Source organism: Charadrius vociferus, unplaced genomic scaffold (genome assembly GCF_000708025.1).
Source record: "Charadrius vociferus isolate BGI_N301 unplaced genomic scaffold, ASM70802v2 scaffold340, whole genome shotgun sequence".
Lineage (NCBI taxonomy): Eukaryota > Metazoa > Chordata > Aves > Charadriiformes > Charadriidae > Charadrius > Charadrius vociferus.
This window is the reverse complement of record NW_009646631.1, coordinates 52,574-73,640: the sequence shown is the minus strand read 5'-3', so window position 1 is coordinate 73,640 and position 21,067 is coordinate 52,574. Positions and strand designations below refer to the sequence as shown.

Here is a 21,067-nt window from a genome sequence, read left to right as displayed (position 1 = left end):
GGCCAAGCTGTCCCCAGAGGATGCAGTTACGTCCCCACATTGTACATAACACAGAGCTAGGACAGGCCTGTTGCCAGCTGGTGATGAGATCAAGGAAGGCTTCATTTCAAGTTACTCTTCCTCACTCATCTCGGGTTTTTCAGTTCTGACGTTGAAAACTGCTATAAAGTAAATCCAGCACATTAAATGGCTTTCAAATGCCACGCGAAATTTAAAATTATCGAAAGCCGTAGTCATGTAAGTCTATTTCCCAATACATAACTGGATTAGCAACCACATCTGATAGAAATATTTGTGTGTTTGCATGACAACACGTAATTGAAATAATTTTAAAGCACTAACACACAGATTTACACACTATAAATTATGTAGTACCCTGAATAGACCCAGCAGTACCTTGGAGTTAAATGGTATAATACCCCGCATTGTTTACCTGATTGAGGCAGATCTTCATACTTAGGCAGTTAAAAAAAAAAATTTGTGTGTAAAAAAATTTATGTGTAAAAAAATTATTACTTTACAACAGATTATTTGCTAAACATCAGGAAAGGTTTATACAAAAAAATTTTTTTCAACATTTTAGGTAAAAAGCCAAGCCACTTCTAGAGCTACTAGGTTTTATTTTAAAATGTGCTTACCAGCAAAAAGCAAACCCAGATGAACCAATTATTTGGGAAAATTAAAATATTTTTCCTTCTGAGGCTAAGACCTCTTAATTCCACGTTAGCCCAGAGCCACTTCCCACAACAAAGTTGTAAATCCCAGAGAAAAAGATTTACAACAGAAATGCTGACACATCCATAAATATCAAGGTGCTGGCGGACAACGCCACAAGGAACAATCAATAACTCTGACAGGTTTAAGCACATACTACGTTTGAGGTACAGGTCTTTGAATACATTTTCAGAAATAGAATCAATTTATTTGTTATTCAAACAGCTGTTAATTAAGCTGAGTTACTCAGGTTTTTACACCTGTAACTAACAGCGTTTGTATGATAACAAGTGTTTCACTGCATTGAAAATGGTTTTCAACCCTGTATACCAGCTCATTTTCTTATTTCATACCATGCAGCATTCTCCTCTGTGAATGATGGTTAAAATCTGTAAGACCAGTGCAGGTAAACTCCCCAAGTTCTTGTAGTAGGTGGGAATGGATATAAACTGCACAGCACCAACTGGCATCTTGCACTGGGACTGGTCTTGCGCTTGCGGGCTCGTCTGCAGTCCTGAGTGCTGCTACAGTATTACTGAGCTTTTTAAATTCATGCTGAGCTGACCCAAACAGTCAGATGAAGTGGCCTTAAGAACATTTTTGCTTAATCCGTAAATTTAGTTACAGTTTGTCTCTCTGGCGTAGAGAATGTTCTTAACAGCAGAAGGTCAGTGGTAAATAAGCAGAGAAATACTGTAAAACGGTGGGGCTCGCGGACTGAGCTGGAATCCTCCAGGCATGGATCTTATCAGCATGATATAGGAGTTTTTCTTTGTCTACTGACTTCTGGTCCAAATATCCAGCCTCCTGGCACATGATATGAAAGGACCATAAATAGTCTGGAGGGAATGGGATGCCTGGAATGTTTACTGCATTCTAATGCCCTGACTGCAGGATATTAAAAATTGAATATTGGACTGCAAACACACACACACACTGTGCTACTGAGGTAAATTTCGCAGATGCGATTTCACCTTCTAAGCAAAAGCACATCTGCTTGGCTTCTGTATGTGCCACTACGAGTGCGAGAGGAAAATACTGGCAAGGACCACTGTCATGTGCTAAAACATTTGTGTGTGTTCCTGGGCACTCTGTGAATGTGAGACGCACGAGTGTCCAACACTGACACACAAGGTAAAATGTGGACTCAAAACTGGCCAGGGAAAATTCTTTTCTGCCTAGTATTGCTTTGTGGGCATAATTTATGTTAGGAATCTCTTTTTTTTGGCCTTCTAACAAAGTAGAGGCACAATTCTGGGCTCAGAAATCCATCATCATAGCAACGTCTGATTATGCAAAAACTCAGTATCTGCTACCTACCAGGCTATGTAGAAAAGCGATAACCTGCCAGGATCCTGGTTCGGAAATTGTTTTGAATCAACAGGATTTACCACTGTAAATCACAACCAAGGAGGCCAGCATGTCTCTTTAAACTTTTAAAAGGCTTTTACTCCAGGAAAATATTAATTTAACAGGATGTGGTTTTTATTATTTTTGAATTATTATTTTTTAATTTGGATTTTGACAATGAGAAAAAGCAGACCGCCCTCTCTGACAACAAGAGAATCTGTCATCTGAGGGAGAGGAGTGCTGTTACTTCTCTCAGGGTAGAGTAAAAGCCAACAAAGGACTTTGCAAATAGTACTGGCAGCTTAAAGAAAAACAAGCATCTGCAGCCACTGGAGGATAGTTCACTGTTAAAACTGGCCACCTTTGTAAGCAACAGAGTCCAATCATATCTTAAGTTATTTCTACATTGAATTACAAGAAGACTTCTGAAGCACCCTGACAAAAACTTATTTTGCAACAGTTGAATGCAGTATCCAATCAGAGACACAGGGATCTCATTAGTAAGGTGTTCTCTTCATCAATGCATACTTGAATTTTTTATTTCATTTTTTTTTTAAATCACTCAACTCATGATAAAAGGAAGAAATGTTATTTATATATATATATATAATTGCATTATCTATGTGAACTTGCATTACTCATAACTACATACTTTTTCTTTGGACATGGAACTGCATACATGGAGTTACACCCTTTTTAGAAATCGTATCCTATATGCTAGTAAATGGAAAAAATATTTCAGTCAAACGTTGTGCAATATTTCTTTCAGGCTGCACCAGTCAGTTGCAAGGACTCGTTCTGCATGGGCTGTTGCAGTCCCGCAGTGGCCCGCAAGGCTATTGGGACTGATAAATCAGAACACATACTGACCAAGTAGGCAACGTTTGCCTGCAGCTGTTTGTCTCTTGAAAACTTCCACTGGTGGAAACTCTGGATATATTCCTCTCTAGGAGTCACGGCGCTTTGCCCGGCACTTAGCTGCTCTTTCTGTCAGGTACAGGGTCATGACAACTGTATTGCATTGGAGGTATTGGGGCTGATCTAATGCATTTTCATGAGGTTTAAGAAACATGTCATCTCCTTCTACATTAACCAGTAGAGACGTCACACAGCCACCTGGCAGAGGTGGGCATAAAAAGGTAAGGATGCCTCTCTCAAATGACTTGCCAGTCTCTAGCAAATAAATCAACTCATGCATTTTAGTTGATAGGGGACTTTAGAGATGCCCGTGCTGACACAAAGGTACAGGGATGCATTTTGACTAGGCTACCTTTTCAGAATCTCCAGAGTTACAGAAAATGCTGCTGTGCATCCAGAAAAGCAAACAAACCTTCATTTGCAAAGCAAAGTTCAAGAAAACTTTTACCTTTATGTGTGAAGCATTGATGTAGCCTGTATTATTTTCTTTGGTCGGCACCAGCTCTACTCGGTTCTCCTCATAAGGAACAACCTCCCTGATGCGGTTGCGCTCAGTGTTTTCAGGCAAGGCAGCAGTGGTGAAGATCCCATCTGCCTTTTTCTTTGGAATCTGCTCGTATTCTGTAAACACCATCCCCTCTTCCAACTTCCTCTTCAAGATTTTGCACTAAGATTTAACAAAAAGGAACACCAATCCATTAATTCCTCCTGGAAGAAGGTTTACCACTAGACCCATCCACTGGTTTTTTGAATTTCAATAAATAGCCATAGCATTCTCTCACTTGCTTCTTTTTTCAGTTGCAGTTATCTGAGGAAACACAACACGCTTATTTCTACTGAATGAAACCACAAGCAAATTTCACATTTTTACATTCCAGCTCCACATTTTTTAATAAGACTGATACCATAAAAAGCAAAGCCATATTAAATACAATCCTGTTTCAGTATGAATTTGCATGTGATTTCACGGCAACAGATAAATTTAAAATATTTTTACAAATATCTTTTTAGGAAGAAGATCACACTGCGAGAAGTGTGATGTGGTCCACATTTTCAAAATACTCCCTAACTTGCACATATGCAATTTCTGTGATTGAACAAAACCCCACAAACGTACAGGCAGAACTTAAGTTCTGTCATCTGCATACTAGACAACACAAGGCTGCAAATTTCCATCCAGAAACCCAGAAAGATATTTTGCAAATCTTAATGGCAGTAAATGTTTTTAGTTTCTGAAATTCCATATGCATGCACACACCCGCATGTGCAAACATCAGGAGGCAAACAACTTTTTTTTTTTTTAATTTAATCCTGTTAGAGACATTAATTGAACTCCTTAGTTGTATCAGAACAGGCAAGATGGTATCTATGGATGATTACTGTAGAAAGACTGCCCAACCAAGTGAAAAATGTGCAAAATGTTAAATTTACAGCTTGATTTTGTATGACACTTTATGGCCACATGAAATGGTGAACAGCCTCAATTTTCAGCAACTTCAGTAAATGTTTGAGACATCTAACACTCTGTCAGCATCCGAAGACACACTAGTGTTAACCACAAACCTTTTTCATTCATGGCTCTGGAAACTTTTAAGATAATTTTTTTCACGTTTTAAATCAAATTTTAGTATTTTAGAAACTTCAAGCTGCTGGGAACAAAGGGAACGAGCAACATTTCATGAGCCTCCATCTTACCCTCTCATCCATTGGCACCTTGGCGACTTCATCCTGGCTGTCCTCCGGCACTGGAACCCTAGCAACTGAGAGTCCGTTCAGTGCTGCCAACATCAAGGGCCTCTTCTGGGCCTCCAGGCCTGCCATCTTCTGCTTTTCTAGATTCTTTTGGCAAGAAAAGGCACGTTTTCATCTCTGTGTGATTATTTATAATGCCAGTAAAATGCTGGAATGTTTTTTTAATCTCCAAAATCTGCAACTCTCTGGCCAAGGAATGCAGATGATCACCATTAGCATCGTAAATTCAAATACAACCTCTATTCTTCCTGTTATTCCTCAAAGGCCTGCTCCTACATGAGCACAGAATTTTAATTTCAAAGAAGCAATCCCAGCGTATAATACAGTTTACTTGCCATCAAAAGACATACAAATACAATCTCGAGCATTTTTCTGCAAACATTATTCTGAATGTAGGACACACAAAGCATCACCCTGTTACGTTAAAGCAGCGCTACTGCAGCCAAGATACCTGGGGCATCTTTTAAAAAGCAATAATTTCAATCTATTACAACAAACAGTAAAACACAGAACAGTTGTTTCTCTTCTGTGATGGTAATACTTAAAACGAGAAGTCTTCTGATCCACGCAGTTATGATGGTGATTCAAATAGCACCCATGATGTATTTCACACTAAAAACCGAGCTCACAAATCCCAGAAACCGAACATAACAGCAGCCAGGGAGGGATATCGTTTATCGTATTCATGCATCATATTATGCTGTGACACAGAGAATCCGAGTACGAATTTTAAATTCATCCTGCTGCCCTCCTTATGCCGCTGGCAGCTGAAACGTCAAGCAAGAAGACAGATCATCTCTAGAAGAAGCCGAATTATGGATATTTTATTCCATTTCCTTAGCAGTTCTTTCTGCCAGATTTGGAAGGAGAGATGAGCACGGGGGAAGCCTGGTTCTCAGCATGCATATGGAAGCTGTGGTCACCACACAGGCCAAGCTCAGCTCCTCGAAACACAGTACTAAACCTGAATGCCCTCAGACATATGTAAATGGCTTGATTTTTCAGAAGCCGCGAGTGTTTTCCTCACCACTGGGTTCCTCCAGAGCACTACGTAAAAAACAAGCAAAAAAGGCAAAACAAAAATCCCAAACCACTCTGCTTTCTTTTCTTACTTCCAGAAACCAGGAGAACGCAAGTATCTCTTCTTTGTTTGGGAATTTTAATTATTATTACTACTTGCAAGGTAAAATAGGAAAGCCTGTGTTTAAATGATCAAGGTCATCAAATTACCATTAATATAACATGCGATTCCTATGACAAAAGGAAGGTCTGCATGTGTTAAGACTGCTGATCTAGGCTGAAACCACCTTAAAAGCTTAATTGCTAACACCGCTCCCTTTACTTTCAAAGCATCAACAACAGCAGCAGCACCTTTTCACCAAAGGCTGATCTGAATGAATATTCAGAGGAAGACTACTCAAACGAAGTCTCTAAGCTGTCTTCTTACCTTCATTTCCATCCTAAAATTCATTGGGTTCCTCCTTCTCAATATGTTTTCTTTCCTTCAGAAGATCAAAGGAGCATATCTATGCTTGTTGTTACACGGATGTCCACAGTATTAATTCGTGAAAGATTATGTTTTATAGACAAGTATCTATTTTACATTTGGAGTTTAAGATTCTGCAAGGAGTAAATTCAGTCTCCATGATACGACTCAGTGGCCCAAGTTTGATTAATAACCATAACATCAGTGTAAGGAACAACAAACAAGAAGCACTACCATACGTTTAGAAATATTTTTTTTTTACTATATGGTAGTACTTAAATCTACCTAGTTACTGATCTAGTACGTTACAAACTCTTTTCTGCTCTGGACCACTTAAGCACTACATTAACTTGTTTCAGGAATCATTTTTGTTTCAGACTTCGATTCTAAAAAAAAGAACCACAGCACACACTTTGCTTCCTGTGACTGCAGTTGCACTTCCCAGAGCCTTACATCAAGCACATACGTAAGTCACTGACTGGAAAGCACCCCTCAAATTTCCACCATTGTTTGCAGCGGCACTGAAGCCTTTAGATGCTTTTTAATCCTAAATTCATTGCAAGTTTCAAAGTACCTATTTCTCATACTTGAGTACATTTTTAAAAAAATAAACATCCAGATCCTCAACCACCCAACCTTTACATCTGCAGATTCTGTAATTAGATATCCAGTTACTCATTTAGTTATCGGCAAAACCAGCAATCCATAATCCTCATCTCCAGTGTTTTATTCAGATAACTATGTTATATAAAGTGGCAGCAAAGGCAAAGAGATCATTTGAAAAACTCAAATGTTTCCATTATTTTATATATTATGTGATACTTAACATCCCCGCAAAGAAGGAATAAAACGGCAGTGCCAAAACATGATCTCCCTCTCATCTCAGGGGAGCAGGCATTGGGGGGGGGTGTGTGTGTGTGTGTGTGTGCGGTCAGCCTCCTCATCACCCAGCTGCGTGCTCTGCCACCCACCTCGGGCTGGCCCTGCTGCCAGGGCGGTGGCATCATCAGCTGGATCAGACGCAGATCTGGGCAGCAGCCGAATAACCACAGGGGAGGAAGCAGACAAGCCCAGTAACAGTGCATGCGATCAGCCCCTTTGGTGGCCACACAGATCCATGAAACCAAATTGTACGTGGCACTTAATATCCTATTTCCTAACTTTAAGCAAAGCAACATCTTCCCACCCACGTGTTCCCCACCGTTTCCTGATCCAACAGTTTTCTGGTATGGAAACTAACTTGTATGATTACTAATTTCCAAGAAGCCACTGCAACAGAGGAAGGCACTTACCCTCATCATGATTTCTCTTTCTATAATGCTGTCCTCAATAGAAAACATTTCAGACACAGGCCTTTCTTTGACAGGTTCTTTCTTGACCCTCTCCTTCACACTCGTGAGGTCAGGCTCTGAGATAGAGGGCCCGAGTGAAGACCCGTTTATTGCCATTTGATCAGTTCGAGAGACACTAATGGCTTTGGAAGGCCCTGGCCTCATGGCCTTGGCCCTGGCGACCGCCACAGAAATGCTAACGTGGTCCTGCCTCAGGGCTCCATTGCTGACACTTTTACGAGGTCCAGGATACTCTGGAGGAGGTTTATTTGGTATTCTAGCCAAGGCAGCTTGCAGCTGAGCACTGTACTCCATGTTCTCATGGAGGGCTGTTATTCGCGACACAGATTCTGGGGTTTCTTCTTCCTCTTCACTTTCGCTGCTGTGTATCAACATCGTGGCATCAGAGAATGTCTTTTTGTGATGATAATGAGGAACCTGCTGATCTTCATGCCCCATCTGAACCGACTCTTCTGGCTGCACCTGCTCCCGCAAAGTGTTCCTGCGCGGCAGAGGGGCATTTAAAGTTTTTAATGCCATGGCTTCTATACCACGTACCATATTGCTGATGACCTCCAAACTATGGCGCTTGTTCACAGCTGCATGATGCTTCACCGCCATGAGGGGCTCGCTGACCTCCTGCAGTGACTGACGGACGACCGGCGAGCTGTCCTCTTGGAAGGTCTTTACTGAGAGCTGGACTTTGCGAGTGACCAAGTCAGGACTGCTCCCACTGACATACTTGTGCCGGTGGCTTGCCAGGTCCGGCGTGCTAGTGGCAGGACGTGGGCGCGGGTATGGAGGTGGGGGCCTGAAGAGATAGTTCTTTAACATGTGAGCAGTGTTGTAACTCTGGCTGCTCTGCAGCTGCATGTTAGCCAGTTCTGGCGTGCTGACAGTGTGGGATATGGCACTGGCTGCTGTCTTATTTTGCACAGCATTATTAGGGTTCATTTGGTCAGACGGGGCAACAGGCTTGTTATAGCTGCCACCCTGGGGCCCGTATGTAATCGTGTAAGGATGTCTCTCTTGAATCTCAGGCTGACTGTAAACTAGGTCTTCCGGCTGGTTATAAGCATGTGTGTTTCCGATATTGAGATTCCTCAAAGACTGACTTTGGCTATCCATCTGGATCACCCCTCTCTTCATTTGCCTCATGACAGTTTCATAATCTGGAGTTGGCCTGTAAGATGGTACTATGATTGCACTATGTCTGTGGCTGGGGATGTAGTCTGCTCTCATGATGTCGCTTCCAGGGATGCTCAGATTTGAGGACATCGGAGATGCCTGGATGAAGTTCTGGGAGCGATTGAGGGAGTTCATGCTGTGGGCACTGCATACGCTCCCGTTGGGTCCATTACCATTCAAGTAGCTGAAGTCCACTGGACACCTGTCCAAACTGGTCTGAGACCTACAGTAGAAAGTTTCTTCATTTCCATGGAAAATGCTATCTGTGTAGAGCAGAGATAGACATTGACAATTTTAACATACAAGGACTCATTCAATGTTAACAAAACTTCACATACAGTCTGCGCCAACGACTACAGAGATAGCTTAGTGTACAACAACTGCAGGGAACATTCGGTCTTGGGAACATCCTTGGGCCACTGAAATAGAACAAAGCTACTCCTGTAAACACTCCCAACAGTTAGCAAAATATGGTAGTTCAGATCCTTGTGGGAGACATGAGAGGGGAAAGAGAGGAAGTGTTTTTGCCTGGCGTGGCAAGGAAGAATAAGGGGGCATCTCCTCTCTCAGCATCCTGGAAGGCCACCTTAAAAATCCAGTGCTGCTAGCCTATGGTAATCCTAAACATTCTCTTGTCTTTTATGATAATCCTATGCTGTCTGTGATTCAAAGTACAAGAGGACTGTGAAATTGGAAATCCTACTTCAGACCAACCACTAGTTTTGAGGTTCTTAAGTATAACACAGCAGGGTGAACAAGACTCAGAGGGCGGGGTGGGGGTGGGGGGGGAGGTAACTCAATGACAAAAATAGAACCACCACTCTACAGATGTGCTAAAGAATATTAAATTCTTCAGCAAAGGATATATGAGAGGGAATCAGAATTATAAAGATTATGTCCTCGATCAGAACTTTACTGCAAGACTGTCTGTGTTGAAAATCTCTGAAGAAAAGAGTAGTAGCTCCCAAAACTCTGGAATCAGCTAGTTCTTCAACAATATAGACAAGTCTGTGGAAAAACTAAGGAAACTTTACAATTCTTCTAAAATTGAGAATATCCCACTCCAGAGCCTCAGCTTCACAGTAAAACAGTAGTAGCCACTAAGTCAAATCTACTGTATGCAAGGAACTATACTGAATGGGTCCTCTCAAAACTTATCAAGTTGTACCTTAAAATTAGTCGGGCCACCACAACTCTAAAACACTATCGGGTATGACTAAGAGCTCCTCTGCTGGCGAGAGCACTTCAACTGTACCTCTCATAAACTGCAAAGAACATAGCCTAACAGACCTGGCTACGTGTATTCCAAAAGGTGGTGTGGTTAAGGGTGTGAAACTCAAGGTGTTTAGGGGCTGGGCTCCATTCCCAGCCTTGACCAAAGTAACCTGGTACAACCTCTTAGAGAATTTATTTGTCAAAAGCGGGGGGAAAAAAACAGTTAACCCTCCCTCCCATTGTTAGTCTGAAAGACTAACAATGCAGGCAGATGTTGGGATAAGATCAGCAGAAAAGATTATCTAAATATACAGTTTTGTGACCAGGAAACTACAATTTCTCCTACAGTAAAAGATATTTACTGTCTCCTTTTCCCCTCACTGCATTTCACTCCCTGGCCCCAGCTGGCAATGCCTTTGAGTACAGCCATCATACTTCCTTTCGAAATTATTTTTTCAGCTCACTGAGCTGGAATACCAAGTTTAAGGTCCATATAATCATGCACAGACATTTTAGAGGAATTTGAAAACTGAAATTGGACTTTAAACAGAAGACTTACTGCAACATTAACTATAAAACTGCTAGTTCTCCTCCAGCAGCAACTCCCATTTGACCACGACAGCATTAGAAATCTAGACATAAGGGGTAGGAGCTTCTTTGCATACACATAAAATTGAAGTCCATTAACGGGAAAATATATGCTCTAAGTACCTTGTGAATTATGTGTTTCAGTGTAGTGTTCTCCACATTGGACATGCATAGGAGGCAGTATAAATGGGTGTTGTCTCGGCTGAAATAAAAGCACAAGGAAAAAAAGGCATTAGGAACTTTGTTGGCTACAATTTTTGAGGCTGAAACAGGAAAAATGGTTCTATGCCCTTTCCACTGAATACTGCTCTTTCTTACTCAGCCAAAGACACATGGCTTGGCATTTCTTTATACAACAGAAAATAACATTTTGTAAATTGTTTGCTAAATTTTGTTATGGAGCCCAAAGCTGACCAGTTAAGACTCCTTTAAGCTCAACCACTTCAGAAAACAACATCCAGACTCCCAGCTTGCTCAGAACTTTTCAGAAGTTTATTAAAAGCCTTTGCCCTTGAAGAATTAAAACACAACAAAACAAACACCTATTCAGGACAAAAGCAGAAGATGGAACAAATTCAAGGACCTGGGACACTGTTATACAAGCAAAGGGAGCACATCTGGACTTAAAATAACTCCACAAATTACATGAATGTCAGATTCCCTATATAATGAATTGGAGCCGTCCTCCAACAATCTGCACTGCAAGAAGCTTTTTAACACAACAAGTATCACAGGGGGTAATTCAGCATTAAATCAGCAGGATCATTTGCAGTGAAACACTGGCAAACCAAAGCGTTTTGCAATCACATTCTACCACTTGCACTGTAATGTCCTGTCTCGTGTCGCTGAGAAAAGTTCATGAAACATACTTTGATATATGAAGTAAGCAGAAAGAGAAGGAAGACACTCTTGTCTCGCAAACAGAGAGACAAGCCCTTATTCCGCTTCCTTAACAGCGGAATAAGGGCTTTTCATCTAGGCTGATTCAAGTAGTTCGAACTATTAAGGAATACTGTGGATGCCCACGGCAAAAAAGAAACACTAAATAATTTACCTTTGCACGCACATGCACAAAATTAACACCATGCAAGTTAGCCACTGAAGAGGGAGTGGGGAAGGGGTTAAATTTACATTTTCTATGTAAATGGGGAGAGGGAATGAAAATCAAAGAAACTGAGCACACATATAAATTCTTGCATACAAAATGGTTGTGTCAAGCCAGAGCTGGAAGACGGCAGAAAATATTTCTGCTACAACAATTACTTTCAAGGGTATAAGCCCCTACTCTCACTGAACAATCTGGGCAAAGGACCCCACTGCTGACAACCCAAGCAGCAGAGCTTAGCCTGGTACAAACCAAGATGTTCGAAAGCCTAACAAATGGGGGGCAGAGGACAAGTGCAAGGAAGAAGTTATTTCTACTGGGAGCGTATAGATCTAGAGCAGATAGTCTTCTTTGTGATAGATGTTATGGAAGGTATCTGCAAGAAATTCGGGACTATTCTATTGTGGGGTTTTGGTTTTGGTTTGGTTATTTTGAAGGCCCATCTGCCTCTTCTGATGAAACAGGAGAAGCCTGAGGTCTGCAGAACATCAATGACCAACTTAAGGATCACTTGGGTTTGTGTTTTTTTTTTTTTTTTTTAAACATGTCATCATATTAAGATCTTCTCCACTGAGGAGGTTTTGCTGGAAAACCAGCATCATTGGGTGGCCTGACAGGAAAAGGAAACAGCATAAAATGGCTTTAAAGTAATAATAAAATACAGGTTCACCATGATGCCAAAACCATATAAAGGATCTCAATCTGAAAGTAATGAACGTGATCCTCAGTGAAGTGGCAGAGCCTCACCCCAAAGGCCCAACTTCACTTCCCATTTATGCCTACTGATTTATTACCCTACAAGACAAATGAATAGGTAGGTGTATAAAGGTATGTACAGTGCAGACAACAGTCAGGAAGGTTGGTTGGTTGTTTTTTTTTTCCTGCTCAAAGAGAACTGTTCCAACAAGTTAACAAAACAACTATGGAAAAAGCAGTTGAAAGTTCAACGTGAATGGGTAGCAGCCCAGTTCACTTTTTAATTGATGAGCACACATTCCTCCTCTTGATCTTCCTGAGACTTTGGGGTTTTTTAAAACTTGTCGCATGCTTATGTTCAAAACACAGAGGCAGTAGGATTTGTTTTCCTTTGAAAATGTAGATTTCCATTTTTCATATCTAATATAGAAGGCAGCTCTCTTTTTCCCCTTGTGATATATCTGAGGGTACAGCACAAGAACGCAAAGCACATTTAATTTCACCTTCAGTTTTTCAGTCATCTCTAGGGACCAAACTAGCAGATACCAAAAATACTGTAAATATGCCTCAGAAAATGTAGTACGCAGCCTGTGTGTTGCATCATGACACCCTAGAAACATGCTAAGAATGAGAGGACAAAGAAATCCAGAGCCAGCTATGACAGGTTGCCTGCCAGTGGCTGGGAAACACAGAATGCAAATTTTAGATTGAATGGACCATATAGACGCACACAGGAAAACAGTCTGTGCTGAAATCTGCAAAGATAAAGCTACCCTTATATCAGTACCTGCTAAAGATTAATTCTGGAATATTTTCACAAGCTGTAACCACACCACGGGGATGTGTCAAGAAAATGCTCCTGCCCACATTGACTTTCTGCCTCAGAGCAATAGGCTAAGGGAGTTACCACTCTGGGAAGGCCTACAAAGCAGGTATAACCTATATCACAAACGAAAACTGGCAACCTGCATACAGATAATATTGCCCTCTGCCTAAGGGACCAGCAGTGCTGTTGCTACTCTTATTCAAGGGGTTCTGAATTACTGAAAGAAAAGAAATATTAGATGTTAAAACTTAATTGAAAAAAAGTGTCCTAAGAGCTGACTGGGGAAAAAAAAAGATTGCCACAGATGTTTTTGGTAAAGATTTCAGGAAAAAGCTATCTAGTTTTGTCAGATTTACAGTATTTATGGAGATTAGTTAAATGGGAACAAGTACAGTTTAAGAAAAACTCTGAATCGCAATCCTGTACTGATTATAATAGTTTTACTTAAAATCACAGCAACTTCACACAGAAAACAGGCTCTTAGCTCAAGAAGCTAATAAACTGTAAGTACATTTTTTACAAAAACACAAGGAATAGAAGAAACGCAAAAAGAGCAGCTGTAAAATTATGTAATGACTAGGTTTTGATGTATACAGCACAAGACACTTCAAATTCTAGAGGATTATTTTCTTTATATACTGAATATAATCTCAGTCCAGTAGAAAAAATGCTCAGTTTCTGCAGGGCAAATAAAAAATATAATGCCTTGAAGACTGTAATTTTTAGAACTCAGTGGTGATGATATCCAGTTAAATTAATCAACCTGGGCAGCCACACCCTTGAAAATCATTCCAATCATACTGCCTACAACAAATGAGTTAATGTGCTTATTTGAAATTTAGCAAGTATTCCATCTTACACAATGCCCCATCCCATTAGAAATGGTATAGACATTCTTAGACACACAACCATGGCACATACCAAGGATGACCTACTCCAAGTGGGCCGTCGTCGGATAGGAGGAGGAGAACTTGATTGTCTGTGGAAGAAAAAGTAAAGAGAAATACTAGAAACTACAATATTCCAATTCTGATTCAAGAATGAATGGGAAAAGCAAAGTATTGCTCATTAATGAGATTTTAAAAATGTGAATAAGTGAAATGAAAATAATTCAGGTCCTTCTCTAAATACACAAAGTATTCCAGCTCCACAATATACATGCCTTTTGTTCATTATCCTATTTGGCTTACTTGGAAACACAAGAAAGAAAAACTCTGGTTTAAAAATGAATCAAACAAACAAGTCTCTTAAGCAATAAAAACTGAACATGGCACAAAGGCACAGTCTCAGGTGACTTAAGGTGAACATTAAAACAATGATAATTTTATGAAATTCATAGCAATCACTCCAAAGCAATGTGCACAGATCAGGAAGGGGAAAAAAAGCAACTGGTTAGATAATACTAGCAGAGCCACATACAACGTTAGAGTAGCCAGGTGTGGTGGAAGGAACAGGGAGCGTAGGAGGAAAAAAAAAAAAGAGGAAGGGAAAGAAACGAGTTGAAGGAGGCAGAAATATAGTGCTTACGTGAAGAGAGGAAAGGTGGAATTTGTCCTCTTACAGTTTCTGATCTGGTGAATGATGTTATGTGCGATTAGAGGAAATGCACACAGCAAAACAAACAACTATCATTTTAACAGAGGGCAGGAAAATTATTTGGCTAGAAAACACACATTGGCATACGCTGTCATCAATATCTGTGGCTCTAACACAGAAGCTGATACCACATGAGACTGTGGTAAGAAGAAGAGCTGTTCTAACGGCAAAAATACATTTAAATTCCAGTTATTTCACTCAGCAACCTCATAATGTTCGTATTTTTACTAGTCCAAATATTTGTAAGTTGTATATGAAGCCACTACATACACCCAGTTCATAATACCCACACAGATATGGCTATCGCTTCAGCAGTTTGGATTATGAAGAGTAACAAAACAGTCCTCTCTGTTGACCCTGATATACAGCTTCAAAGGGCAAATATTGCAAGATGACAGACTATGGTATTTTGCTTGCTTTCTTGACTGTCACACGGGAGACAGTCAGGACCTTCCTTTGAACTCAATTCCTCTGAAACTATTAAAATTAAATTTAGTATTGGACTACTGCGATACATTATATTCTGCTAAGAAATGTCTTTTCTGGTCTTCCACTCACCTCCTAAGAACTGTAAACATCATCTGAAACCTAATCAACATCTCTTTTCTAGATGCGAAAAGATGACTCTATGCAGTTCATCTCATTGGTCTCTCCATTACTCAACCTCACCGTATGTTAATATATTGTGTGCATATGTAATTTTAGACAGCTAGACCTTCCAATCTTCCCTTCATCATTTTGGCTTTATTTTCCGACAGATGGCATTACCCAGCTAAACAGATGGGATGTCCAGCTCTAACTAGAGCTGTTCATTGGGCTGAATTTCTTCATATCTTTCCAGCCAAGCTGATAAGTTTTGCAAGGGATTCATGTTTTTATTGCTATGCAAACCCTGCACATCATGAAAATTTCTCGAAATTCCAAACTTCTCAAAGCAAAATTTATCTAAAACTAAAAATTCTGCTTGCTGGTATAAATAAACATACTCAGCTAACAAACTCACTTTTGACTTATAAGTAAAGCCTCATGAATTCCTTCTTCAGTTAGGATGAATCCACTTGTGTGAGAGGACTAGCTCAAGGCCAATTGCTTTATAAGTCCTCAAAGTAGAGCGTAAAGGAGAAATTGGGTTCAGATTTATAGTCTCTGCTGTGTCATGCTAGTTTGGCTATGCAGGTTAATGTTCCAAGATGTCCCCCCTTGTTTGGTGCACATAAGAAGCAGATAAATTATACTGCTCAAATTAGAAGATGACAACCTGTGTTTTCCACCGACCTTAGCTGCTAGATGGGTAATGCATCTTCAAAATGCTACTGCAATTCACTTTTGGCACGTTAACACATGTCACCTTTCACTCCTGTTTGTACTAATACTCTGGGCTTATGAACAACAGAGACCAAGGGCTTCAATTTATGATTCTCTGTCAGATTTGGCTGCTTGGAGACCATCAAGCCTCACAAGGTCCAGAATGAAATTTCATTCTCAGTTGTCAGTTACTGCTGGTGTTTAAAACAAAACAAGAAAAAAAAAAAAAGGGAAAGGGGAAAAGAATGACACAAGTGACTAGGAAAAAAAAAAAAAAAACAAAACAAAACCCAAACAAAAACAGACACGCCAAAACTCAGAGCGATTCCAAAGCAGGGTGTCAGAAAACAACTCTGAAGAAAGAGTACTCACTCTGTGCAGATTTTGTTCTGTTTGTAAAACTTGTGTCTTGCTGCAAACAGCCGTGAAATATATTTGGCATTTTCAAGATCATCCTTTAAACATAAGAAAACATAGGAAAATATATATCTCTCTCTAATAATTAATTTTGTTATTGTTACCAAGAAGTAACAAAGAAGAGTTTTAAAAATCCAATTGCAGTAATGCTTGGTAAGGTCCATCATGTACAGAATCTGGCTGCCAAGAACACGTCTAGTGCCCTCAAGAGCATTCAAGGCATTGAATTACTGAAATACAGTGGCATGCCTTTACATGCTGCCACTTCACTGCTAAGTCACAGTGGGAGAGAAGGAGGGACAAAAAAAATAAAAAATAAAAAATGGCTCAAGCTTGCTGGTCCAGTTTCTATACTGGCCTCGGTTCAGGGAGATACGGAGCGATTTTTAAATTGCACAGAACAGCAGTGCAGCCTTCTGAGTTCCAGTATGTGCATGCATGGTAGCTTCTGCCCAGTTTCTGCAACTGCTTATGCTGCTGTATTTATGCCAGCATGAAAGATAGTGTAGCAATGTGGATGTTTCATCCAGCAAGCACTTCAGTTTTTTGCAGACTTCCCAGCACAGTGTACTTTGGGATGTGTGGAAGAGAATGCAAACGTTGGTAGCTAAACAAAGTTAATTTCACCCTTTGCATAAAGTAAAATGTGAACTTTAAGGGGAAGAGGGTTTATGGTGAGTGAGCCCCTTTGGAAAAGTGGAATGTTAAAGGTTTATTTTTTATATAAGCAGCTTTCTTGATGACACTGATTAGATCTTTTTCTTACTGTGTGAAAGAGCACATTCTCTTCTTTGTTGATCAACTCTAGAACAATCGAAGACTTGTTATGTGCTATATTCCCAATGTCATTCCACCTGTAGAGTAAAAAAATGCAGTAGAGTTTGCCAACACATACATTCAAACATTTCACAAACACATTAAGAATCCCTTAGTCAACATTAGTCTCATTTTATGGGAAAGCTTTTTGGTTGCTGTTGGGTGAAGAAACATGGTCAGGAAAATAAGAAAAGAATAAGGATAATCACACTTTGATTAAAGGAGAAGCAGATATTCAGCTCTTAACTCAAAGCAGGAGAGTTAAAAGCTCTCTTTAAAAACACAAATTTGAAGACTTACAATAGAAGATGCATTGAAAATACATTAATGATAAACATTATACTGAACTGTGGCATTTTTGAACTGATTGATTTTAGCCACAAGTAATAGAGATTTATTTGGTTTTTTTAATAGTGCCATTCCTCTCCAAATGCTGTTTCCAACTTTCCTCCAGTGCCAACTCTTCCTACAGAAGGTTAAGTTGACAACATGGTTATGTAGGCTATGCATACCATGTTAATACTTTGGTTTTGTTTGCAATCTTTTTTTTTTTTTCAAGTAATTGTCAGGTTACCCAAGATCAGAGTTATAATCTTCTTACAAATAGCTGACAGACATTTGCGTACATTGCATGCAATCCATGGGGATGGAAAGGACTTGTTTGTTCTGTTTGCAGCATGCATTCCTCTTCATGTCATGGCAGGATGCTTGAAGTGCATATTTCCAAAGAGCAAGGATTCCAGCACCAACTACCACTTCTACATGTAAAGAAATTTCTTGCTTCTGTCACCTGGCATAGTTAAAGTATTATCTAATTTCTTCTCAAAATTAAATACGCAAAACATCAGCTATGTGGAAAAGAGAGCCCTAGCATTTTCAAAGATGACCACTGAAAGCCCCTTTAAGGCAAAAAACCCCAATATTCCAGCTTAAGTCTGACACAAGCCTTAGCTACTGACTAAAAATTAGTACTCCCCATAAAACACAATTTTTGGCTGTACAAATGTTTTATTCTCATAACAGGGACCAGGAAAAATCCACTTCAAGTTAATACTCTCAGTAATGGAAATACACACCAGAACAGCAGCAAGGAGGAATAAGTGAAACCCTAGCCTCCCTGGAATCATGAAGATTTCTAGCAACATTTTCATATAGAACAAACTTTTATAAGAAGCAACAAAACCCACAAAAGAAAGTTAATGGAAAAGCTTAAGTTATTCTTAATAACCAAAATTACCAGCAAAACAAATAAACAAGTGACACAGCCAGGATTTTCAAAATTACAGAATGGGAAAGTTCAGCTTCTTTTAGTGGGGCACCTAAATATGGCAACCAGATTTTCAGACATGTTAAGAGCCTCGGCTACCAACCATGAGGTTTAACAGATTTGCATTCAGAAGCATCAAAGAAGCAGACATAAAGGCAAGAAAAGAAAAAGAATCAGAGCCTTATGAGTAGAACAAGATACACGACAGACAACTACCATCTTTCTTGCCGTTAAACCCATTCACAGACATCAGAAATTATTCTTTATCATATCTCTTACGGCCAAAAGGCCGATTCTGAAAACAGCGAGGTGACTACTCCTTAGTTAGAGGACTGGCGCTATTGAAGTCACAAATTTAAGTAAGGAAAAAAACCCCACACGTGGAGCTCTGAAAAGAAACTTGCTTTAAATACAGAAGACCCTAGTTTTTACCTATAAATCACTGCTTTCCTTCCGATTCTGTTTTTTATGAAGATTCCCATGAAGAAAATACTGAGGTGTATGTCATTTCCATGATTATCCTGCAGAGAAAGGATATATATTTAGTTTAATAAAGAAAATGGCCAATAAATGCCTATGAACGTATGCTGAACTACCAAACAGAGCCCTTCTTCAGGATGAATGCAAGGCCTAACTGTTGAGTAATCTATATTTTGCTGCTTGATCAGATTCTGATTTTCATTATTTCAAAGCAGTAGCACTTAATTGGATTAATTCTGTTGATTAGTGAGAACAAATGAAGGCTAAATGAGCCCAAGGTTCTCCTCTATCAAACAACATGCATGCCACAAGCTGGCATTCATTGTATAATACCCCACATTTGTATCGTTGTGATTATAGCTACGTAGAGCCCAAATGACTACCAAAAGCAATAGTCCTCTTTCACATTCACAGCATTTCTCCAGTCACCTGTTAAAACATGTCGAGATTTCAGAAAACCACACCTGGAGATGGAATCCCTCTCAAAAGCTATACCCTTCACTGTTCCTCCTTTAAGTACTCCGTGTAGAAGTTCACAGCATGTCACTCTAGAAAGGACTTGTATCTCTATACGGATACATCCTCCATTGTTTTTCAATTATTAGGTTAAATATTCATCTGCAAGCAGCACATAACGTCCACTGTTCTTACATCGGCTTTTAGAAATTCTAATAGTTTTGTGCCTACCCATGTCTCCTTGTAGGCTCCTGTTTGAACACCATGTGCTCCTGTTCCATTTTGCAACCAGTTGTTTTCTTAAAAACGCTTTTTCTTTTTTGCTACAGAAGCTTAATGCTGTTGACAAGGGTTTTTCTACATTTATCAACAAAACCAAGTCCCCCTCAGCTGCATATGTAGTAATTGATTCACACTTTAAAGTGGTAAATAAAAATCATGTTAACACAATCAGCGTGGTTTAAAAGAACTGCTAGAAGAAAGGATATGGGAGAAGATAATGCACACATGAGCAAATTCTGGAAACCATCAGGTGTCCCTGCACTTTAATAGATCAGATTAGAGCCGCTCTCCTGGCCTTGCTGCACTTGATCCCCAGAAGGCAACAATGGAGTATCTGCACCTATTTCTAACTACTAAGTGTTAGGCCTTTTGCAAACAAATGATGGATGCCAATTTTCAAGCTCCAGACTATGCATCGATTCTCAGTGCTGCATACACTAGCATTCTTCCACATATACTACAAGTCAGCAGAGGTCCTACAGCTGACAGTCTTCCCTTTAGTCTGATTAGAAGAATACACATTGCTCTGCCTTGTCCCAGAGGCAGCTTTAGAAGGCAAAGAGATTGGGAAAATATCAGAGAAAATGTATATTTGTACATATATGTGTGTGTGTGCATACACACAAATATCTATACAGAAAGAAAGAGAAACATATTTCTAGTAGTGTTTTCTAACAGGGAAAAAGAGAAATCTTTCATTTTTCCCTTTGAATGCAATTCTATTTGTCTACAAGGCCAGCACGCTGCTCTGATACAAGGGTAACATCTTCCTGCAATTTTGCAGAGCACCCAGTCTGCTGTTCATACTTACCTTACTGACATGCAATAATATCTAATGACATTTCCAACACAGAAATCCTTTGCAGCAGCATGCAGCATTACGCTGAATTAATTTGAGGAAAACACTGATTTCATTCATTGCTAATAAACATTCCACAATTTTGGTTGTTGGGTAGGGTTTTTTTGCCATTCAGCTCCTCTGCAGGCAAATTTTGATCCCCAAAGGATCAATTCTGACTTCAGCAGAAAGCTTTTTTGTTTGGTGTGGGGTTTTATTGGCTTGGTTTGTTTTTAAATTCCCAGTCAGCTTTAACTAGCAGAAAAACTGCTACCAGTCCACTACTTACAGTGGCTGGGTTGCTTAGCAAAGAGAAATGGGTCATGTTGGTAACATGGTTTTCCATTTCTCAGCATGACCTTATCATGGTGGCATGTGCTCCATAAGGCCAGGCAGACTGCTCATGGCAGGGGCTTCCAGCAAAGGGAAAGGGACTACAAA

General features: G+C 39.9%; 1 protein-coding gene across 1 annotated transcript in view; it reads right to left on the bottom strand.

Annotated features, from left to right (window-relative positions):
* PTPN14 (protein tyrosine phosphatase, non-receptor type 14) overlaps positions 1-21,067 on the bottom strand; it is a 71,502-nt gene that overhangs the window by 8,662 nt on the left and 41,773 nt on the right. Inside the window, exons 7-14 of the mRNA XM_009888156.1 lie at positions 19,003-19,091; positions 17,254-17,341; positions 16,443-16,525; positions 14,091-14,148; positions 10,666-10,744; positions 7,513-9,002; positions 4,678-4,821; positions 3,431-3,649 (exon numbers count right to left, since the gene is read on the bottom strand). Of these exons, the coding sequence (XP_009886458.1) occupies positions 3,431-3,649; positions 4,678-4,821; positions 7,513-9,002; positions 10,666-10,744; positions 14,091-14,148; positions 16,443-16,525; positions 17,254-17,341; positions 19,003-19,091 (2,250 nt within the window). The remainder of the gene's footprint in view (positions 1-3,430; positions 3,650-4,677; positions 4,822-7,512; positions 9,003-10,665; positions 10,745-14,090; positions 14,149-16,442; positions 16,526-17,253; positions 17,342-19,002; positions 19,092-21,067) is intronic.